Source organism: Argopecten irradians, chromosome 2 (assembly GCF_041381155.1).
Source record: "Argopecten irradians isolate NY chromosome 2, Ai_NY, whole genome shotgun sequence".
In the NCBI taxonomy this organism is placed as follows: Eukaryota; Metazoa; Mollusca; class Bivalvia; order Pectinida; family Pectinidae; genus Argopecten; species Argopecten irradians.
The window spans coordinates 49,808,401-49,833,989 of NC_091135.1; the positions used below are offsets into that span (position 1 = coordinate 49,808,401).

At 34.6% G+C, this 25,589-nt stretch overlaps 1 protein-coding gene across 10 annotated transcripts in view; it reads left to right on the plus strand.

The window, feature by feature from the left end:
* LOC138315815 (maestro heat-like repeat-containing protein family member 1) overlaps positions 1 to 25,589 on the plus strand; it is a 54,412-nt gene that overhangs the window by 3,234 nt on the left and 25,589 nt on the right. For 9 of the 10 annotated variants that reach the window (XM_069257094.1, XM_069257095.1, XM_069257096.1 and 6 more), the window contains exons 4-30: positions 345 to 507; positions 1,112 to 1,210; positions 2,087 to 2,238; positions 2,954 to 3,094; positions 3,468 to 3,560; positions 3,930 to 4,008; positions 4,383 to 4,496; positions 4,827 to 4,900; positions 5,269 to 5,391; positions 6,030 to 6,134; positions 9,840 to 9,984; positions 10,370 to 10,410; positions 10,865 to 11,006; positions 11,789 to 11,844; positions 12,880 to 12,987; positions 13,238 to 13,357; positions 13,639 to 13,761; positions 15,611 to 15,760; positions 17,116 to 17,250; positions 18,450 to 18,529; positions 18,905 to 19,142; positions 19,550 to 19,660; positions 22,118 to 22,253; positions 22,481 to 22,593; positions 23,695 to 23,847; positions 24,170 to 24,324; positions 24,683 to 24,839. In XM_069257094.1, coding sequence (XP_069113195.1) covers positions 345 to 507; positions 1,112 to 1,210; positions 2,087 to 2,238; positions 2,954 to 3,094; positions 3,468 to 3,560; positions 3,930 to 4,008; positions 4,383 to 4,496; positions 4,827 to 4,900; positions 5,269 to 5,391; positions 6,030 to 6,134; positions 9,840 to 9,984; positions 10,370 to 10,410; positions 10,865 to 11,006; positions 11,789 to 11,844; positions 12,880 to 12,987; positions 13,238 to 13,357; positions 13,639 to 13,761; positions 15,611 to 15,760; positions 17,116 to 17,250; positions 18,450 to 18,529; positions 18,905 to 19,142; positions 19,550 to 19,660; positions 22,118 to 22,253; positions 22,481 to 22,593; positions 23,695 to 23,847; positions 24,170 to 24,324; positions 24,683 to 24,839 — 3,306 coding nt within the window. Of the gene's footprint in view, positions 1 to 344; positions 508 to 1,111; positions 1,211 to 2,086; positions 2,239 to 2,953; positions 3,095 to 3,467; positions 3,561 to 3,929; positions 4,009 to 4,382; positions 4,497 to 4,826; positions 4,901 to 5,268; positions 5,392 to 6,029; positions 6,135 to 9,839; positions 9,985 to 10,369; positions 10,411 to 10,864; positions 11,007 to 11,788; positions 11,845 to 12,879; positions 12,988 to 13,237; positions 13,358 to 13,638; positions 13,762 to 15,610; positions 15,761 to 17,115; positions 17,251 to 17,301; positions 17,425 to 18,449; positions 18,530 to 18,904; positions 19,143 to 19,549; positions 19,661 to 22,117; positions 22,254 to 22,480; positions 22,594 to 23,694; positions 23,848 to 24,169; positions 24,325 to 24,682; positions 24,840 to 25,589 lie in introns of all 10 variants that reach the window. The other variant, XM_069257097.1, reaches the window with a different exon arrangement.

A 25,589-nucleotide genomic window follows, 5' to 3' on the forward strand; every position in this document is an offset into this window, starting at 1 on the left:
TATCAATAGATACCAGCTGATCCTTTTATTGAAGTCACTTCACTTTCAATTTCTCTCAACACTGAATATTGTTTTACAAATTTCTTTCATTTGTAGAATAAATCCTTATTTTCAATATGAGAAAAAAATAAAATGTTTGTTTGAAATGCAAATGCATCAAATCAAATATGGAATGAACTGATTGTAGTATTTTTGAAATATTGTCTATGAAATAGAGGCCAGGGTGTTATCTTTCGATGATATTATTGTTTATTCATACCATTGAGTTTGAGCTTGGTAAAATTACTGATATATTTTTGTTACTGATATTGTTCACACAACATTTTTCATAAATTGTTTTACAGGAAGTGGTACCTGATTGGCAGACGGCAGCCAGTGGTGTTTTGGTTGCCATAGGAACAAAGTACTGTGATGAAGTAATGGACGAGATGTTACAAAGATTCCAGCCTGGACAGCTCCCACACTTCTTTGTTGTACAGACCATCGGCAACCTATCACAGGCTAATGGTATAGATTTTAGAAATTTCTGATGATTGGCCATGGCTGAGTTTAAGACCACCTATGTATATTATTGTTCAGACTTCCGTATTTGCATATAACAGAGTTATTTGTCCTTGTAGGTAGGTACTGATTGTGACGTCATGTGTTTGTGTGGCTAACATCATGCTTTTCAGAGAAAATGATGTGAGTTTCCCTCACAAAGTAATGGCATTACAATGGATACTTACCTACAATGGTACAACTGTATATATTGTATATTTCATATTTATCTTAACCATGTGTAAGACAAGCTGCTTAGCTCAACATGGAATCAATTTTAAATAAAGTCTATTATTATTATTAGGAAGGTAACTCTGCAATAAACAAAGAAAGAATAACTACCAAACGTATGCATTAAGTGTATTTATAGAGAACTTACATAATTTGTCTGAAGAAAGAGAATTACTTTTATTGAGGAATCAAGCAAAGCTTTTGATATCATATGTGTAAACTTGTTAGAGACCAAAGAAAAACAGTTCCTGACTTAAATATGAAGTATAAGATATGAAGACTTCCCAGAATATGTTTTGGTAGGGAATGGTTGGTGATATTGGGTATTGTTGTTTTACAGTTTACAGAATGGTACCACACCTAACTGCTGTACTGGGGACCATGCTGCCCATGTTGGGAATGGCCAAACATGACAACATGAGATGGGTCTTCTCTGCAGGTAAGCATTTAAAATATCGAAAACATATAAAGCGTCATAACAGGTAAACATTTTAAACATCAAGCCAGGTAAACATTTACCTAAAAGATCAGAGCAGGTAAACATCTCAAACATCAGGGCAGGTAAACATTTACTTAAAACATCAGAGCAGGTAAACATCTCAAACATCAGGGCAGGTAAATATTTACCTAAAACATCGGAGCAGGTAAACATTTACCTGAAACATCAGAGCAGGTAAACATTTACCTTAAACATCAGAGCAGGTAAACATCTCAAACATCGGGGCAGGTAAACATTTACCTTAAACATCAGGGCAGGTAAACATTTACCTAAAACTTCAGAGCAGGTAAACATTTACTTAAAACATCAGGGCAGGTAAACATTTACCTAAAACATCAGATCAGGTAAACATATCAAACATCAGGGCAGGTAAACATTTACCTAAAACATCAGAGCAGGTAAACATTTACCTTAAACATCAGAGCAGGTAAACATCTCAAACATCGGGGCAGGTAAACATTTACCTAAAACATCAGGGCAGGTAAACTTTTACCTTAAACATCAGGGCAGGTAAACATATCAAACATCAGGGCAGGTAAATATTTACCTGAAACATCAGGGCAGGTAAGTTTGAGAATGTCTGGTAAAGTTTATACCTAAATATCTTGGAATAGCTTGGACATAGTGACTGTTAACAAATTATTGCTATGAGTGCTTTATATAAATTCTGTGTCAGTCAGAAAATGAACACAAGCTTTTTAACAGATTTAGAAAAGTGACCAGGTGTTTGTCTGTATTGTGTTGCTTGAAATAAGAACAAGGGATGCATAAGAAAACCCTTGTTGTAAATGTTAAATTGTTTGGTTTCCATTTTAGCTCTGTCCAAGTTCTGCGAGGCGATCATTGAGTATTGTGCTAACATAGACAAGGCTCCAGATCAATCAGTAACCAAAGATCGTTTCGCCCAGGAGGTGGCTTCTGCTTTTGATGTTTTGTTCAACTCCTGGCTACAATCAAAGGAAATCAAGGTAGAATTTATTTTTATCAAAACAGTTGATGTTGAGATTTTTACAACATAAAGAAATTCGGTTTCCATTATATTAAACATTATAGATAGACAGATAATTTTAAGCAGTAATTTGTTTGTTAAAGAAAAAAAATGATAGTTATACTTTATGATAAGAAAGAAGTGGAAAAGCTAACCATTCAGAGGTTGTATCAGATTGGGAAAAAAACAGGTTTTGATTATTGGATCACATATTGAAATATCAACATTTTTATTCAAATTTTTACGAGACCAAAATTAAAGCTATAGATATATAAATAAATTAACTTAATGATTTTACATTGATTGCGAAACAAGTTATACAACTTATGCACGTCACTTTCGATGGCGTGAATGAAAGCATGTGAAGGGTCTTAGAGTGGGAGGAAACAGGATTCCCAGAGAAAACCAACATGATCGGGCAGGTTTCCCCTGACCTTTTCATGTCCGTGCCGGGAATCGAAACCCTGGCCTCCTAGGTGAAAAGCAAGTGGCTTAACCACTACACCACCCGATCACCCTGATTTAAGCTTTATGTGTATTGAATTTAGTACAAATGTACTGATATATTTATAAGTAATCTACATCCATACAGAAATGAAAATGAAACACCCATATTCCAAGTAAATGCAGCTACATGGTGTATGACATTATGGTTGTCTATACATTGTTGAATCACTTATATTTTGCTTTTCTAGCTTCGTCTGACAATTGTGGAAGCATTAGGTCACATGACACACTTAATGGCCAAGGAGAAATTAGATGAACAGTTACCACGGATACTTCAGGGAATTCTGGGACTGTACAAACGACATCCAGAACCGCTTCACATCACAACAGTAAGATCCTCTATGGTTCTAATCACAGTTAAAGTTTTTATGCAGATATGGGCTCGGGAAACTTTTGATATGAATTATAAACAAAGCATTAGGAATGATCTGATTGTTGAATATAGATACCGTAATCTGGTTATTTCCGCAGGGATGATATTTTCACGATTTTGGAGGACATTGCTATGGTCATGAAAATCTCCTCTGCAAAATATTGAGAAATGGTTGAATCATATGCTCTCAAGGCAGATAGCTAAAATTTAAAACCGCTAAAATTTGATTTTCCGATATTAAGTTCAAATCGGGAAAATTTTGAACAGCAAAAATTACAAGCTGTACCGTACATAATGGATTACCTTTACAATGTTTCTGTGTTGTGTAGGGACTATGTAGCGTACTGGATGCTGTCTGTACGGAGGGTAACACGGTCCTGGAGCCACACCTAGAACAGCTGTTAGGCACGCTCTTCCCACAGGTTAGTGTACTCACACAATGTTATAAAAAGAAATTACTGTAAACTCTCTCACAACAATTATAGTTATAAAGCTTATCAACTTCTATTTTTAACTTTTTTTGACGTGGGACATGCAGGATTCAGAGAACATCTAAATTTTAGAAGGAAACAAATATTTTATTTAAAATACAAAATTAGAGATAAAAGTTAGTGGGGAAAAAGTGAATGATTTATAAAACATGTTGATATCTAAGTACTTAAAAGATGAGGTAATTCAAATTAAATTGAAATATGTGTTGAAATTTTGATGGAATTGTCTAAGTTAAGCTCCACAAAAAGTAGTCATGCTTTAGAAGAAATCTTATATGACGTCATTGTTTTCTGTTTCAGATCTTTAATCCGCCTGACTATAACAACCCAAACAGTGTTAAGAACCACAATGAAGTCCTCCGATGTTTTGCCATTCTAGGTAAAATTCACATCTCTCTCATTTCATTTGTGAAAATAAGTCAGCTAAGGGTAAATAAAAGCAACAGTTTCTTCTAAACACTTCATTTTTTAGCAGTTTTGCTAAACATTTGAGACAAAACAAAATTATTTTAAAACAGCTAGTTCAGAGTTTTGTCAGTGTGTTATAAACCTTTTAGTACCTAAAGGTAACATTGTTTACAGTTTGTTATTTTGATATTTACTGTAAACATACATATTTTTGGACAGCACAATTCAAACACAAAATCTAAATACTATAAGTTTTTATCACACATTTCATTGAGAATGAAGTTTGACAAAGATAGATGTCTTTTCAAGTCAGTTGTTTTCTCTATCAGTGATGTTATTTCACAGCTCGGTCTTTCTCTGGGAAGCTGACGGGAATCCTTCTTGCCAAACTGGACAACAACAACGAAAAAACAAAGATTGGCATATTGACCATCTTCAAACACCTTATCAATGCTGCAAGTATGTTGATTAAAAATTTATTTACAAATCTTGTTTAAAGAGAAAGAAAAAGACAAAAACAATTTCTGCATCATTTTATGAATTAATTGTTTGCCACCCATAGTACTTAGGACATGAACATCTTATGAGTTTTTTTTTTTTTTTTTTTTTTAGGAAAGTGTATAATGCAATAAAAAATAAACTGACACTTCAGGTAAAGTAAAACAACTAAAAAACCTGAAAAAACCCCAGTTTAGTTGTTATAAACATTTATCATTAGTACATTACCAACCCTCAAGCCTCTTGTTAACGTCTTAATTAGACCTTTGGTGATTTTGTTTTATTTTAAAGCGGATTCGATGGCAGATAAACAGGAAGTTGTCGTGTCAGGTCTCAAGTCCATGGTGTTGGAACAGAACAACAAAGTAAGGTTCATTAATGTAATAAACCAAAATTAATAATAAATTTATGCCTTTATTAATAATCAAGGTCATATTTTCTCAAGGATATATACTTATGTGTCGAATTATATGCTTGGTGAAACAGTCTTTTGAAAAGTCATGATTATTGCGATACCAATATGTATCATGATGCCATACTGGGTAGTACGTTGAAAATGGCACATATCACTTTCCATCATCTGTCTATAAATATCACCTGCAATTGTATACTAACAAATATTATATCAGATTGCGTGGAAAAAAGTGAAAACAATGTTCAGTGTCAAAATAAATACAAAAAAGAAATGGGTACTTCTAAAAAAGTGCTAATGCATATTCTTTCTTCATTTCAGATAAAAAAAATCTTTGCACAAGTTGTGATCGCCATGGCCCACCATAACTACCTGGAACTTGAAGGAGGACAACAAATGATGGAGTTTATTGTCAAACAGTGCTCTCTACCTAATGATCCTCCGGTAAATAGGGGGAAGGAGGGGAGGAGGGGAGTAGTGCTCTTTACCTAACGATCCTCCAGTAAATAGGGGGAAGGAGGGGAGAGGGAGCAGTGCTTTCTACCTAACGATCCTCCGGTAAATAGAGGGGAAGGAGGGGAGAGGGAGCAGTGCTTTCTACATAACGATCCTTCGGTAAATAGAGGGGAAGAAGGGGAGAGGGAGCAGTGCTTTCTACCTAACGATCCTTCGGTAAATAAGGTGGGGAGGGAGGGGGAGTAGTGCTCTCTACCTAACGATCCTTTCGGTAAATAGGAGGGAAGGACGGGAGGGGGAAGAAAATGAAAGGATTGGGCGGAGATGAGTAGATTGGAGGAGAGAGGGAGGTTTTTATTAGTTGAACTTGTTTTAATGACCAACATTGAATAAATGAGGGTAAGAATGGAAGGAAGAGGTAGAGTTCAGGGACCTAAACAAGCTATACATTTAAAAAAAAATTACAAGACGTATATGTGTATGATATATGGGGAGGTGGTAAAATATCACTAAACTTCGAAAGGTTGCGAAAAACAAAAATCAATGAAAATTTGGTGTAGGTTATCTAGGTTACAATAAATACCTATTAGTCGGTAAATAATGATGTGTTTAATTTGTCTGTACAGGGAAAGAGGTCACCTGATCCTGAACATGTCACTAATAAACAGCTGAAACTGATGTGTGATAATGTCTTACAGCTGCTCACCACGACCGTAGAGGATATGGAACAGGTAACACATAACACATGGCCGTTATTACATTATCTTACAATAACAATGTATTGAGGATATGGAACAGGTAACACATGGCCGTTATTACATTATCTTACAATAACAATGTATGGAGGATATGGAACAGGTAACACATAGCCGTTATTACATTATCTTACAATAACAATGTATGGAGGATATGGAACAGGTAACACATAGCCGTTATTACATTATCTTACAATAACAATGTATGGAGGATATGGAACAGGTAACACATAGCCGTTATTACATTATCTTACAATAACAATGTATGGAGGATATGGAACAGGTAACACATAGCCGTTATTACATTATCTTACAATAACAATGTATGGTGGATATGGAACAGGTAACACATAGCCATTATTACATTATCTTACAATAACAATGTATGGAGGATATGGAACAGGTAACACATGGAAGTTATTACATTATTTTACAATAACCATGTATGGAGGATATGGAACAGGTAACACATGGCCGTTATTACATTATCTTACAATAACAATGTATGGAGGATATGGAACAGGTAACACATAGCCGTTATTACATTATCTTACAATAACAATGTATGGAGGATATGGAACAGGTAACACATAGTTGTTATTTCATTATCTTACAATAACCATGTATGGAGGATATGGAACAGGTAACACATAGCCGTTATTACATTATCTTACAATAACAATGTATGGAGGATATGGAACAGGTAACACATAGTAGTTATTTCATTATCTTACAATAACAATGTAAAGAGGATATGGAACAGGTAACACATAGCCGTTATTACATTATCTTACAATAACAATGTATGGAGGATATGGAACAGGTAACACATGGCCGTTATTACATTATCTTACAATAACAATGTATGGAGGATATGGAACAGGTAACACATAGCCGTTATTACATTATCTTACAATAACAATGTATGGAGGATATAGAACAGGTAACACATGGCCGTTATTACATTATCTTACAATAACAATGTATTGAGGATATGGAACAGGTAACACATGGCCGTTATTACATTATCTTACAATAACAATGTATGGAGGATATAGAACAGGTAACACATGGCCGTTATTACATTATCTTACAATAACAATGTATGGAGGATATGGAACAGGTAACACTTGGCCGTTATTACATTATCTTACAATAACAATGTATGGAGGATATGGAACAGGTAACACATGGCTGTTATTACATTATCTTACAATAACAATGTATGGAGGATATGGAACAGGTAACACTTGGCCGTTATTACATTATCTTACAATAACAATGTATGGAGGATATGGAACAGGTAACACATAGCCGTTATTACATTATCTTACAATAACAATGTATGGAGGATATGGAACAGGTAACACATGGCCGTTCTTACATTATCTTACAATAACAATGTATAGAGGATATGGAACAGGTAACACATGACAGTTATTACATTATTTTACAATAACAATGTATGGAGGATATGGAACAGGTAACACATGGTCGTTATTAGATTATCTTACAATAAGAATGTATGGAGGATATGGAACAGGTAACACATGGCCGTTATTACATTATCTGACAATAACAATGTATGGAGGATATGGAACAGGTAACACATAGCCGTTATTTCATTATCTTACAATAACAATGTATGGAGGATATGGAACAGGTAACACATGACAGTTATTACATTATCTTACAATAACAATGTATGGAGGATATGGAACAGGTAACACATGGCCGTTATTACATTATCTTACAATAACAATGTATTGAGGATATGGAACAGGTAACACATGGCCGTTATTACATTATCTTACAATAACAATGTATGGTGGATATGGAACAGGTAACACATAGCCATTATTACATTATCTTACAATAACAATGTATGGAGGATATGGAACAGGTAACACATGGAAGTTATTACATTATTTTACAATAACCATGTATGGAGGATATGGAACAGGTAACACATGGCCGTTATTACATTATCTTACAATAACAATGTATGGAGGATATGGAACAGGTAACACATAGCCGTTATTACATTATCTTACAATAACAATGTATGGAGGATATGGAACAGGTAACACATAGTAGTTATTTCATTATCTTACAATAACCATGTATGGAGGATATGGAACAGGTAACACATAGCCGTTATTACATTATCTTACAATAACAATGTATGGAGGATATGGAACAGGTAACACATAGTAGTTATTTCATTATCTTACAATAACAATGTAAAGAGGATATGGAACAGGTAACACATAGCCGTTATTACATTATCTTACAATAACAATGTATGGAGGATATGGAACAGGTAACACATGGCCGTTATTACATTATCTTACAATAACAATGTATGGAGGATATGGAACAGGTAACACATAGCCGTTATTACATTATCTTACAATAACAATGTATGGAGGATATGGAACAGGTAACACATGGCCGTTATTACATTATCTTACAATAACAATGTATGGAGGATATGGAACAGGTAACACATGGCCGTTATTACATTATCTTACAATAACAATGTATGGAGGATATAGAACAGGTAACACATGGCCGTTATTACATTATCTTACAATAACAATGTATGGAGGATATGGAACAGGTAACACTTGGCCGTTATTACATTATCTTACAATAACAATGTATGGAGGATATGGAACAGGTAACACATGGCTGTTATTACATTATCTTACAATAACAATGTATGGAGGATATGGAACAGGTAACACTTGGCCGTTATTACATTATCTTACAATAACAATGTATGGAGGATATGGAACAGGTAACACTTGGCCGTTATTACATTATCTTACAATAACAATGTATGGAGGATATGGAACAGGTAACACATGGCTGTTATTACATTATCTTACAATAACAATGTATAGAGGATATGGAACAGGTAACACATGACAGTTATTACATTATTTTACAATAACAATGTATGGAGGATATGGAACAGGTAACACATGGCCGTTATTACATTATCTTACAATAACAATGTATGGAGGATATGGAACAGGTAACACATGGCCGTTATTACATTATCTTACAATAACAATGTATGGAGGATATGGAACAGGTAACACATGGCCGTTATTACATTATCTTACAATAACAATGTATGGAGGATATGGAACAGGTAACACATGACAGTTATTACATTATCTTACAATAACAATGTATGGAGGATATGGAACAGGTAACACATGGCCGTTATTACATTATCTTACAATAACAATGTATGGAGGATATGGAACAGGTAACACATGGCCGTTATTACATTATCTTACAATAACAATGTATGGTGGATATGGAACAGGTAACACATGGCCGTTATTACATTATCTTACAATAACCATGTATGGAGGATATGGAACAGGTAACACATGGCCGTTATTACATTATCTTACAATAACAATATATTGAGGATATGGAACAGGTAACACACGGCCGTTATTACATTATCTTAAAATAACAACATATTGAGGATATGGAACAGGTAACACATGGCCGTTATTACCGGTATTATCTTTTATTTAATAGATAGACAATGCATGTCTTATGAATATTGGATAAGTCCAAACTGCAGTTCAGCATTTCATTACAAGTGATATTAGTTTTTTTTCTCATAAGAGATAGGTTTGTTTTATATCACAGGTATTGTGGCCGTACCTGTTGGAGCTCATCGTACCAGAGGCCTACACAGAGGCAGCCGGAGTGCTGTGTAAATGTCTCTCTCACCTGTCAAACAAAAAACGAGACGAGAATGCAGATGATTATGACATCGATTATGAAACTCAAGGTAAGATATTGATCAGCTTTTATTCCTGTGGCTTTGATCCATATAGAGCTTAGTTGAACTCCCATTGCTTTAATAAAACCTTGAAAGAAATTTTTGTTCCTGTCATGTAGCCACCAGCTACTACATGCCACTTTGATTTCTGTTTAGTGATACAGCCAGCAAACAAAATTAATAAACAAAACCCAATGTTTAGTGTGATCTTTTCTTTAATTTATTTGCAACTGCTTAATGTCAAATTCACACAAATTTCTCATGAGTTGGGAACAATAAAATGGAAATGTTTAGGTGCATTTCATGTGAAAAAGCGTTTATTGACAAGTGATATTGACTATGTGATATATTGCTTTAATTTGAGTGTATTTTAAAGAATGCATTTTTATTCCAGCAAATGTTCCCAAGCCCCCAGTACTGATGGCTAGACTGATGGTGAGTAACTAGTGATTAATTTGGAGCTGGGGAATGGTGATTTTATTGAATATATTTCAAGTATCCTGTAGGAAAATCATGACACTTCATTTGAAAAACAAAATAACGAAAGATTTGAACAAATCTAATCACACATCATGAAAAATTGATCTTTTTGGGACATTCAATCTGAATATTTTATATTTGTTTCATGCCCCTACTATAAAATGGAGGTGTAGATAAGGGTTAGGGGTGTTATATGTTGTGCTACCTATGTCAGTCCCATCCTATTCTGTCCCATCTAGATTTTGTTTTTGAGGCAGGAAAATTATGTCTTCCAAACCTTTTTTTTCTCAATATCCAATGATTTTCATAAATGTTATTGGACAGAAGTAAATTAGTGTAAACTTCTATGAATCAATTGATTATCGATATAACTATTTATACAAATATTTTAAATTTCTGTACCTGGTAGGTGTTGGCTGGCCGACCGACCAATGGGAGAGAGCGTGGCGTCCATGTATTAATGACAATGAAAGGCCTTGTTCCAAACCTCGAAGAGAACCTTGTTGACCTCTGGGACACAGTCATCCCCAAACTGATACAGTTTCTCGAAGGTACATATCAGATATGCCTTAGCAACTACCTCTGTATAAAGACCACCTGCTTAATAAGACCATTTTCTCATGGTCCCAAATGGTCAATTTTAACACAATGTAATGTGTGTAAAGACTACTTGGCTTAAAGACCATTTTTTCTTGGTTCTTTGGGTGGTCTTTATAGACAGGTTTGACTTATATAAATATAGATGATCTGAAATTCAAACATTTAAAGAAAAAAATAATCATATTAGATAGAAATAATGATTAACTATACACCTTGATTATCAGTCAGTCATAATAATAGAAATAACTAATATGCAGATTATTTAATTTGTGTATACATGTATAAGTATTCACCTTCTACTGTAAAAGGAGCATCGTGTATTGTATTCTTGTAATTATAAGGTTTAGCCAGAATCACAAAGTGTTTACAATATTGTTTTTGTTGTTAGATGCCACATGAGAAGATACTTTTTTACAATATTGTTTTTGTTGTTAGATGCCACACGAGAAGACACTTTTTTACAATATTGTTTTTGTTGTTAGATGCCACACGAGAAGATACTTTTTTACAATATTGTTTTTGTTGTTAGATGCCACACGAAAAGATACTTTTTTACAATATTGTTTTTGTTGTTAGATGCCACACGAGAATATGCCACACGAGAAGATACTTTTTTACAATATTGTTTTTGTTGTTAGATGCCACACGAGAAGATACTTTTTTACAATATTGTTTTTTTTTGTTAGATGCCACACGAAAAGATACTTTTTTACAATATTGTTTTTGTTGTTAGATGCCACACGAGAAGATACTTTTTCACAACAGAACTGGGAAGATTTATTTTTGAAGGTAAGAAAAAACCCATGAATAATCATGGAATCAAATTGAGTTGTCTGATAATGATCATCTGTTTCTGACCTCCTCACCGTGTTACCTAACAAATGATCATCTGTTTCTGACCTCCTCACCGTGTTACCTAACAAATGATCATCTGTTTCTGACCTCCTCACCGTGTTACCTAACAAATGATCATCTGTTTCTGACCTACTTACCGTGTTACCTAACAAATGATCATCTGTTTCTGGCCTCCTCACCATGTTACTACACCTAACAAATGATCATCTGTTTCTGGCCTCCTCACCATGTTACTTCACTTAACACAGTTGATAAATGTCCTCTTCTCAACAGGCTTGCGGTAAAGAGACAGTAAAATGCTTGGCTGAATAGTTTTAATATTAATTTTTCAAAATGAATGACCTTGTCTTACCTTCAAGGTCACATTTTGGATCAAATGCTTACATTTCATTAACCCAAATTTATGGGATATAGATATTTAATGGTTCAGTAGAATGTCCAATTTTTCTGGTACTGACCATCAAGTTAAGATTCAATGTGGAATGTCCAATTTTTCTGGTACTGACCATCAAGTTAAGATTCAATGTGGAATGTCCAATTTTTCTGGTACTGACCATCAAGTTAAGATTCAATGTGGAATGTCCAATTTCTCCCTTACACCATTTGTTGTGTCATAAGTGTAAGATTGTTAACTGTTGTGTACTGCCTTTGTGTGTCTCCAGGAGGGTTTGTTTTGATAGTTTTAATGTCTGACAGCCAGGGTCATTTAAGGGTATGCCAAGTTTAGGTAGTGGAGGAAAGTCTGGGTACCCGGAGAAAAACACCAGCCTATATACCTGGCAACTCACCCATATGGGATTCCAACTTATGAGTTCCCAAAGGTGGAGGGCTTGTGGTAATATGTTGGAACATCATTCAAAGGTTAATACTAAGATGATACTAAATGTCTCTCACTTTAAAAGAGAAGGGACATACCTGATATGTTGTTTATCATAAGGAAATTTCTCTTCTTCTTTTGTACATATACAGTTGTTGTCAAAAAGTTTGGATGTGATGGAGAATGAAGACTGGACAGCAGAACTTGGAGAAACTTTCGGCAATCAAATCCACATGTACAATAGTTATCCCGAGGAAAAGGTTGGTGTATGCGTGAAGTTAATAACTTGTTAACTTGATATTCCTATCAGCTTTTCTAACAAGTTATGAAATTTTATAGCAAATACAATACCATTAGAAAGGTATTTATCAGTCAACATTTTATGTTCTATTCCTGTATATTCAATTAAGAACCCAGATAGATATACCTTTTATTTGCTTATAGATAAATGCAATTTTTATACAGTTCATTTGAGAATAATACAATGTGAGTTTGTGTGTATCTCCACAGAACTTCCTGTACAAGTGTCTGGGTGTTGTGATGAGGAAGTCCAATAAGAAAGACTTTGTAAACAAACATCTGGACCTGATCTTCAGTACGATCAAACACTCGGACCAAACAGAGAGAGAGGTAAACAAAACACCTTAACCTTGGCAACACCAACCTAACTGACCCAAGACATTACTGACCCCTGACCTTTCTGACCAAACATTTTGCTGACCTCTGACTTTACTGACCCCTGCCCAGCTTTGCAGCCAAAAACTGTCAGTAGCACCAGTAATTAATAAATAAAAATAATTTTTGATACATGTTCAACATTTTACAAGGAATGTTCAAGTTGTACATTCTATTATCAGCAATGTGTTACAGCTATGAGTGTGTACCGCAGACATTTCTTTATTTATTACCAGGGATGTGCTATAGCTATGGGATTCTGTGCTGCCTCCCATCTAGACGCTGTCCTTACTAAACTAGAAAGTGTTGCTAAGAATGAGATGTCTCAAAAAAGTGGAGGCCTCTTCAGCTTCATCAAGGTAAATACTTTGTTTTTTGTCTTTGATAATTGCTTAAAGCATCTCTATGAGGTAGGGATTCAAAATTAGCTGGTATACAAATGGATGAGATGACCCCAGGAGGCCCAAGGGGCCAGGCCAAATGGGTTAGTTTTGCTATATCCATATGAAATACTTCTTCTCCGAAACTAAGTATCAGTGGCATAACTACAACAACCAGGTGAGTGATACATACCATCTGGTCCTCCTGTTTCTCAGTATGGTTATTGTAAGTGTTAGACGAACGAGAATGTCCATCGAATGTGTTTGCCTTTTCCTAATGAGTCCATCCATCAAAATTCAATGAGACATGTATCATAAATTGTTATGTTATTTCAGTATTGAAACTATTTATGATAATATGTTATTTATAATGAAAATGCCTCATTTATAATCTGAATAGCAAGTTCATTGTCAAATATATAAAAACATTCATTGATATTATACAAGTACAGACTTTTGTGCGGGTGAATATATATATGATGTAATACTATCTTGAAAAAAAGTAACAGTGACTTCTGCAAATTGGGTTACATTATTGTATAGGTATATATACAGAAAAGTCTGTGTACATTGTATCTTGAGAACGGGTCCTCTATATAGAATCAAACAATTAGGAATGTGACAAATTTTCAAGTGTACAATAATTGGTGACTCTGATTCTTAACTAGAGATCAATTACTTCTTTATACTGATTCTTATTTTTTCAGTCACAAGGCGTACGTATTGATATCATATATAATCAGACTCTCTACTAACCATGTAATTCTATCTTTCTACATGCATCAGTTGACTTTGTCTCTTTGTTAAATCAAACTTTTATTAAAACTAACATTGATTCTACCACTGTAATTCTGATATAAAACTGATTTGATTGTACATGACTAAACATGCCAGTAGTTAGAGCTTTGTAGACAGCATTAGTTTACTAATCCTCTCTAGCTTGCTTAACAACTATTCTATATCATATATAATCAGACTCTCTACTAACCATGTAATTCTATCTTTCTACATGCATCAGTTGACTTTGTCTCTTTGTTAAATCAAACTTTTATTAAAACTAACATTGATTCTACCACTGTAATTCTGATATAAAACTGATTTGATTGTACATGACTAAACATACCAGTAGTTAGAGCTTTGTAGACAGCATTAGTTTACTAATCCTCTCTAGCTTGCTTAACAACTATTCTCTATTGCATTGTTCTGCTGAAGTGCCAATTCATGGAATGACAAATTACACTTTAAAGGTCTTTTATTCACACCAAGTGTATTATAGAGTACTGTAATATAGTGTCTATGGAGCAAAAGTACAACTGTCAGTATTTTTGGAATAGCACCCAAGACTTCATATTTGATATGCTCCGGCTTTCCACTATACATGTAATCTGATTGGCTAATGCACTGTCATGTGGAGGTCAATATCAATGCCCTCTGTCATTATTTAATGTTACCAGGGCAACATAACACCATAAGGATCTCAACAATTTTATATCACATATCAAAACCATTAGATAAGGTTAATGCAAAAAAAAAATCCCACTTATGAATATTAGGGATATTCTTACAAATTGAGCTAGATTGAAACATTTTCAGATCAGTAGAATCAAACTCTTGAGTCTAGGTAACATTGCATATCCACTCAGGTTAGGTATTGATTGTAATTTTATATTATATGATCAAAATTGCAAAGAGGTTATTATCTTTTATTATCTAAATTGAACATCAATGTATGTAAGAAATTGAACAAACATTACTCTCTTTTGACAATAAATGTGAATATCAACAATATCACAGTTATCAATACCTATACTTGTACTATTGTTAATAGGATCGGTCTGAGGCAGACATTGAGAGAACCAAAGCTACATTGATGCTGTGTTACGGTTTCGTTGCTCTATTTTCACCTCCGACCCTGATCGTGTCGCGGATGGAGGCCACTATCCTACGTGGCATTCAACCCTATTTTGCCAACGTCAAGGTAACCACACAAGACAACACCACACATGACACTGCACACAAAACACACACAAACACTGTCACTGATCCACGATTCAGTAATTACAGACTGGAGACAAGGTTATTACGAGGCATCATACCTCATCTAACTCTTGCTAAGGTAACCAAGTAAACATTCAATTTATCTTCTTTCATTGTAACCAAGTAAGAATTCCTTTATCATCACCTATGGTAACCACGTAAACATTCACCTTATTATCAGCCATGGTAACCAAGTAAACATTCACTTTATCATCAGCCATGGTAACCACATAAACATTCAACTTTATCATCAATCATGGTAACCACGTAAACATTCACTTTATCATCAGCCTTGGTAACCAAGTAAACATTCATTTATCATAAGCCATGGTAACCAAGTAAACATTCAATTTATCATCAGCCATGGTAACCAAGTAAACATTAATTTTATCATCAGCCATGGTAACCAAGTAAACATTCACTTTATCATCAGCCATGGTAACCAAGTAAACATTCATTTATCATCAGCCATGGTATCCACATAAACATTCAACTTTATCATCAGCCATGGTAACCACATAAACATTCAACTTTATCATCAGTCATGGTAACCACGAAAACATTCACTTTATCATCAGCCATGGTAACCAAGTAAACATTCACTTTAACATCAGCCATGGTAACCAAGTAAACATTTACTTTAACATCAGCCATAGTAACCACGTAAACATTCACTTTATCATCAGCCATGGTAACCACGTAAACATTCATTTATCATCAGCCATGGTAACCAAGTAAACATTCACTTTATCATCAGCAATGGTAATCACGTAAACATTCACTTTATCATCAGCCATGGTACCAAGTAAACATTCACTTTATCATCAGCCATGGTACCAAGTAAACATTCACTTTATCATCAGCCATGGTACCAAGTAAACATTCACTTTATCATCAGCCATGGTACCAAGTAAACATTCACTTTATCATCAGCCATGGTACCAAGTAAACATTCACTTTATCATCAGCCATGGTACCAAGTAAACATTCACTTTATTTATCATTCACTTTATCATCAGCAATGGTACCAAGTAAAGATTCACTTTATCATTAGCCATGGTACCAAGTAAAGATTCACTTTATCATCATCCATGTTACCAAGTAAACATTCACTTTATCATCAGCAATGGTCACCTAGTAAACATTCACTTTATCATCATCCATGGTACCAAGTAAACATTCACTTTATCATTAGCCATGGTAACCAAGTAAACATTCACTTTATCATCACCCATGGTGACCAAGTACATTATTTTAAAATTTTCTTTTATCTTTGACACTCTTACCCATTAACAGATGGAGACCATGGATCTGAAAAGATGTTGCATACGCACTATCGAATTGATCGGAAAAACTTTGGAGGACATATCTCATTGTGGGAAGTTGGGTTTCAGTTTCACACTGAGATCCACATACCTCAGTTATCTACAGGTAGCTTTCTGCATGGTCTAGTGCATGATTAATGTGAGTTTTTGTTTACAGGATATGGGCGTCAAACAAAACTTAATTCGAACGGTTGACCTGATCGGCAAAGCTCTCCACCCAGATCACCTCAAGGCTCAGTATAACTTCAGCAATAGAGGGGAATTTCTGAATCACTTACAGGTACAGGTTTCAGGTGTAGCAGTAGTCAAATGCCTCATACATATATGATATGGGGTGTTGCATGCTTGGGTTAAGGGTTACCAGCCTCAGAGATATATGATATGGGGTGTTGCATGCTTGGGTTAAGGGTTACCAGCCTCAGAGACATAAGATATGGGGTGTTGCATGCTTGGGTTATGGGTTATCAGCCTCAGACATATATGATATGGGGTGTTGCATGCTTGGGTTTAGGGTTACCAGCCTCAGACATATATGATATGTGGTGTTGCATGCTTGGGTTAAGGGTTACCAGCCTCAGACATATATGATATGGGGTGTTGCATGCTTGGGTTTAGGGTTACCAGCCTCAGACATATATGATATGGGGTGTTGCATGCTTGGGTTTAGGGTTACCAGCCTCAGACATATATGATATGTGGTGTTGCATGCTTGGGTTAAGGGTAACCAGCCTCAGAGATATATGATATGGGGTGTTGCATGCTTGGGTTAAGGGTTATCACATTTGTTCAAATGAATCACCTTATGCTTAAATTGAAGGTAATATAAATGAAATGTTCTAAACAGTTTAGATAACATCTCTGTATGTTCATAAGTAAGAGGCCAAGAAATTTGATACACTTACAGATGTATATTGAATAAATAACATATATTGAAGGTCAGAAGAATCAAATATGTTAAATTATGTAGACAATGTAATAATGTGCCAGATTATTTAAAGTTATTCTGACCTTGAATGAAAAGACTTAATATATCTTTGTTGCATCGGTGTTGTTTAAGTAAATGTGATTTCTATATATCTGGACTTTAGTGAGTGTTTAGACTTTATCATAAAATCCTTACTAGATGTTGTTTTACATGCATAGAGATTTTTGGTGTTGGGTATGGCTGAGCACAAAACATGCACAACATTGAGAATGTCATTAATGCCCATTATCTGTTCAGGTCTGTTGTATGATATTTACCCAAAAGAAAATAATTCTAGTAATAATGAGGTTAAACCTGATGTCAATTCTTTTTTTGAACAGAGCTACATGAAAGCTGAATCGACCACATCAATCACGAACGAGACGAGAGCACTGGCTATGAAATCTTGTGCCACCCTTGTGTATCCTTGACAACACTAGTCAGAAAGTTTAGCTACCAATTTAGATTGGCTGAGTGGTTCACTTAATTATTCAAAGTAAAATGTACATTAATATTAGCGAATTAGCATATTTTATAATTATTGAAAAAAGTCTTCTTTAGTGTGAAATTAATGATTGATAATAAAAAGATGAAATTTGTATGTCCAGCCATGAAAATTGGCAAGGGAGCATCAAGTGCTAGCCATGTCCATCTAATCCCATTTTGAAATATGGAGGAGGGCAGTGTTATAGATGTATTTAGATTTCATTGATATTCAAGATATTGTACTAATCAATTCTTTAACAAGAAAATATCCCAAACAAATATTTTATAAATCTTTAACTGTTATGCACAGTAAATTGGATCCAAAGTTGTCGGAAGCAGAAGTTTTTGATTTGATTAAGACAGCTACAGACTGTCTGTTTGTACTGCCAAAGGAAGGAACATCACCAAAGAAAGGGAAAGAGGAATCTTATGATCAGACACTGGAGGCAGAGGTGCTACTGCAGTCAACTACAGAAGCTATGCACGACCTGATCTGTGTGATACTCAGCAAGGATCTCACACCAAATGGCCTTGAATGTGTGTTTAAGGTATGTCAAAGTAACAGTAATAAGGTCAAGGTCAAAGTAGCAAGTAACTGTAGAATGTCCTGAGACCATTTCGACAAGGTGATAGTTTTTGAGTTCAACTTAATGGTCAGTGTAACTCTAATATAAGTAATGATGACACTACAACATAAGCAAGGCCACTGTCAAAATGGGATTGATTATTGGTAATCGGCATAATGTATACTGCATTATGTCTGTAGCTATGACTTATAATCAGTATGGATGGTCAGACAAACACAATTGTTGTAAAATAGATAAAGTAAATATTCCAAAGGATGATGTGATTAAAACATGTATGTTGTATGGACTCTCTGCTATTGAACTCTCAGTGGGTTATTGATGGCTGTAATGTAATCAGTGATAAAACTATCTGATTTCTGTAATTACAGCACACAATGAAATGGTTTCATGAGCTAGAGGACCACAGACGAGTACGATCACTGGAGACTCTCCTTATGGCTGAGGAATATATACTGGAGAATATTGACCCCTCATCTGATGTAAGTAAAACATATATTCTCTATACTATTATCAAACACACAGATGTTCTCGATGCTATGATCAAACACACAGATGTTCTCTATACTATTATCAAACACACAGATGTTCTCTATACTATTATCAAACACACAGATGTTCTCTGTACTATTATCAAACACACACATGTTCTTTATACTATTACCAAACACACACATGTTCTTTATACTATTACCAAACACACAGATGTTCTCTATACTATTATCAAACACACAGATGTTCTCTATACCATTATCAAACACACAGATGTTCTCTATACTATTATCAAATACACAGATGTTCTCTATACTATTATCAAACACACACATGTTCTTTATACTATTATCAAACACACAGATGTTCTCTATACTATTATCAAACACACAGATGTTCTCTGTACTATTATCAAACACACAGATGTTCTCTATACTATTATCAAACACACACATGTTCTTTATACTATTATCAAACACAAATGTTCTCTATACTATTATCAAACACACAGATGTTCTCTGTACTATTACCAAACACACAGATGTTCTCTATACTATTATCAAACACACACATGTTCTTTATACTATTATCAAACACAAATGTTCTCTATACTATTATCAAACACACAGATGTTCTCTGTACTATTACCAAACACACAGATGTTCTCTATACTATTATCAAACACACAGATGTTCTCTATACTATTACCAAACACACAGATGTTCTCTATGCTATTATCAAACACACAGATGTTCTCTATACTATTACCAAACACACAGATGTTCTCTATACTATTATCAAACACACAGACGTTCTCTATACTATTATCAAACACACAGATGTTCTCTATACTATTATCAAACACACAGATGTTCTCTGTACTATTATCAAACACACAGATGTTCTCTGTACTATTACCAAACACACAGATGTTCTCTGTTCTATTATCAAACACACAGATGTTCTCTATACTATTATCAAACACACAGATGTTCTCTATACTATTATCAAACACACAGATGTTCTCTATACTATTATCAAACACACAGATGTTCTCTATACTATTATCAAACACACAGATGTTCTCTATACTATTATCAAACACACAGATTCTCTATACTATTATCAAACACACAGATGTTCTCTATACTATTATCAAACACACAGATGTTCTCTATACTATTATCAAACACACAGATGTTCTCTATACTATTATCAAACACACAGATGTTCTCTATACTATTATCAAACACACAGATGTTCTCTATACTATTATCAAACACACAGATGTTCTCTATATTACAAACACACAATTTCTCTATACTATTATCAAACACACAGATGTTCTCTGTACTATTATCAAACACACAGATGTTCTCTATACTATTATCAAACACACAGATGTTCTCTATACTATTATCAAACACACAGATGTTCTCTATACTATTATCAAACACACAGATGTTCTCTATACTATTATCAAACACACAGATGTTCTCTATACTATTATCAAACACACAGATGTTCTCTGTACTATTACCAAACACACAGATGTTCTCTATACTATTATCAAACACACAGATGTTCTCTATACTATTACCAAACACACAGTGTTCTCTATGCTATTATCAAACACACAGATGTTCTCTGTACTATTATCAAACACACAGATGTTCTCTATACTATTATCAAACACACAGATGTTCTCTATACTATTATCAAACACACAGATGTTCTCTAGACTATTACCAAACACACAGGCGTTCTCTATACTATTATCAAACACACAGATGTTCTCTATACTATTATCAAACACACAGATGTTCTCTATACTATTATCAAACACACAGATGTTCTCTGTACTATTACCAAACACACAGATGTTCTCTATGCTATTATCAAACACACAGATGTTCTCTATACTATTATCAAACACACAGATGTTCTCTATACTATTATCAAACACACAGATGTTCTCTATACTATTATCAAACACACAGATGTTCTCTATGCTATTATCAAACACACAGATGTTCTCTATACTATTATCAAACACACAGATTTTCTCTATACTATTATCAAACACACAGATATTCTCTGTACTATTATCAAACACACAGATATTCTCTATACTATTATCAAACACACAGATGTCCTCTATACTATTATCAAACACACAGATGTTCTCTATGCTATTATCAAACACACAGATGTTCTCTATACTATTATCAAACACACAGATTTTCTCTATACTATTATCAAACACACAGATGTTCTCTATACTATTATCCGATTAGTGATTGACCATCAGAACAGAAAATACACTATGCAAAGTAAAAGTGATTTATAACATAGGGTTTAGTCGCCGGTAAAGATGTGAATTAGATTTTGTTTGTATAATTTCTTCAATATTCAAACTTTTTCAATATATTTTTCATACATTGTAGGAGATAAATGGGTTTGAGAATGAGTGTACTATTTTGGCCCGTTTAGTTCCCCGCTGTACAGATCCTAACACACAGGTGCGACAGTTGGCTGTAGACTGTATACAGGTCGTACTCAAGATGGCCTCCAGGATAGATGGTAAGTCTCAGGTTCTCTGCTATTTCCCGTATGTGGGAAAATTTACACAAATATCTTGTGTATTATTTCGTCTAGCCACCAGCTTCAAAAAAAGACTAATATTTATATATAATCCAGGCAGCAAATTACGTGATAAGAAAATGCAAAGTAGAAATTTGATAGATATATCCTTTGTCACTTTGTAAGCAGCCATTTGGGTATTATAGACAGTACGATTCTACTTACAGGAAATCCAGCAGGTTCCAGAGATCAGATGATTGATGCTTTGTCTACACTCAAGGAACGACTGGAGAAGGGTGACCCTACAGTGCTGTTTAGTGTTATCAACGACCTCGCCAAGGTCAGTCTGAACAATAGATTTTAGATAATCACAATTGAAAAATAAGTAAATGGAAGGGGTGGAAGAAAGAATTTTTGGCCTACCATCATCAGATGGTAGGCTATTCATTTGCCTTTCGTCCAAGGTTCTCTCAAATTTAATATGTAGGTTCCCCTAGGACCCTAGTTGTACATATTGTATTTTGGGACTGATCAGTTAAAAAGATGGCAGACAGGCCACCATCTTGTATTTTGTTAGTAAAGGTTGTTTACTGTTATTTCTCAGAAGGTAATGAAGGGATCTTTCTCAAATTTCATGTGTTGGTTTCCCAAGGGCCTTATGTGTGCTTGTTGCATGTTGGGACAGATTGGTAACAAAATGAATGACAGGCCACCATCTTGAATTTTGATAATTGAAGTTACCACTATTTCTCAGAATGCACTGAAGGGATCTGTTTCAAATTTCATGTGCAGTTCCCCTCTGGTCCTAGTTGTGCATATTTCATTTTAATTTGGGACTGATCGGTGAACAAGATGACAGCAATCTTGAATTTTGATAATTGAAGATTTTTACAATATTTCTTAGAAAGTAATGAAGGGACCTTTTTGAATTTTACATGCAGGTTCCCCTAGGACCCTAGTTGTGCATATTGCCTTGTGGGACCATTTGGTGAACAAGATGGCCGATTGGCCATCATTTTGGATTTTGATAAATGAAATTTGTTTCAGCTATTTCTCAAAAGGTACTGAAATGATCTGTCTCAATTTTCACATGTAGGATCTAGTCAAAGTTTGAAAAGCAGGAAAATGATCCCTCTATCTATTGTCAGACATATATCATTCTTTGGTGGGTGCCAAGATCCCTCTGGGATCTCTTGTTTTATTGTGTTCATTGTTTATTATAATCCCATGTTAGTGCTTTTTGACATTCATCCTCCTTTGCATCATCCAATTTCTTTACAGTCTACTAAATAAAAATGTGGTCATATGTTTGGTCATATCTTTCACTAGAAAGATCTTACCGTGTCAAACTTGGTGTGATTTCATATATTTTCTAAAATGATCAAGAAACTTTTTCATTTGGTGTTTATTGGTGACATCTTTTCGTCGTTTTATTTTGAAGGTGATAGCTAAGAAGTTACCAGCAGATCAGCTACAGACTTTCCTTGAGGTGCTACAGGATGGGTTACTGGACCCTCAATCTCACAGCTCCTCTGGGGCCTGTGTCGTCCTAAACGGGATGATGAAGGCTCGTGGTGGGGAGGTGCTTAAACAGGTACCGACTATGTCACAGATTTTATGCACATAAATATATTAAATACCATTGCAAAGACTTCAAATATTGTTTCAAAAAGTTGTCAAATGTTTTAGATATAGAGGGATTTTAGAAAATAGGCAAAAAGTGAAAAGCCGAGAAAAAGTCATTGAGTGGTGGGCACCTATGGATCTATTTCCATTATAAATTCTAACAATTTACTATTTTAAGTAACTCTTATGTTTGCAATTATGCTGCATTGATATTGTGTTGTCACCCTCAAATTATTTTGTGGTGAGTTATCTCCCTTGAGTATGATAGATATTATTATCTCCCCTTATAGGTGGGTAACATTGTCACTTCTCTACATGAGAAGCTAGGCCAGATAGAATTTGCCCAGACAAGGACGGGGACGCTTCGCACAATTCGTACCCTTACCAGCTTCCATCTGACGTCTGTCATGCAGACTCTTCTCAACTTCCCACTCCCCTATGACCCGTAAGTAGCATGAATTTTTGGTACAATCTTTTATATAGTAATTTCAAATGGAAAATGGCTGTGAAAAGAAGATCAAATGACAAGGATTTCCTAGAATGTTGTGAAGATTTCAAGGAAACTAATAATGCTCTGAATTGTAATATACACTAATGTGAATGTGGTAAAGATTAAGAAAAGTAATGGGATAAATTCAAAAGGAACAGCAATGTAGGAATTTTGTCAAAAATAATCTTTGTGAATATGGTCAAGATTCAGCAGTATTGTTGAGTTAGTTTTACAAGAATTAAGTTAAAATTTCGCAGAATTAAGTTAAAATTTAGCAGATACTGTGTTAACGATAATATATCTAACTCTACAGGAATGTGGTTGAGATTTGGCAGATACTGTCTCAAGATTCCCAGATTACTGCTAGTATGCTAGATCATTTACTTGAGACTTTACAAAGAACTCTACCATATGAGGAGCGTACTGATGGAGACCGGACAGTAAGGAACGCTACAGTAGCTCCCTTAGCTGTGAGTACACCTTCCTTATCACAACTTCTGGTGAGAACACTTCTGTTAGCTGGGACAGTGAAACACTTCAGTTTATTTCATAGTGGTTACCACAATGATTAAAAACATCATATCGCACTCGCACACAATATGTTATTAGCTGAAAAAAACAGTGTGAATTACCTGCGCCATGACAGTGATATTTGTATATTACATTTTAGGTTACCTGCACCATGATGGTGATATTTGTATGTTATATTTTAGGTTACCTGCACCATGATGGTGATATTTGTATATTACATTTTAGGTTACCTGCACCATGATGGTGATATTTGTATGTTATATTTTAGGTTACCTGCACCATGATGGTGATATTTGTATGTTATATTTTAGGTTACCTGCACCATGATAGTGATATTTGTATATTATATTTTAGGTTACCTGCACCATGATGGTGATATTTGTATGTTATATTTTAGGTCACCTGCACCATGATGGTGATATTTGTATGTTATATTTTAGGTTACCTGCACCATGATGGTGATATTTGTATGTTATATTTTAGGTCACCTGCACCATGATGGTGATATTTGTATGTTATATTTTAGGCTACCTGCACCATGATGGTGATATTTGTATATTATATTCTAGGTTACCTGCACCACGATGGTGATATTTGTATGTTAAATTTTAGGTTACCTGCACGTTATGGTGATATTTGTATGTTATATTTTAGGTTACCTGCACCATGATGGTGATATTTGTATATTA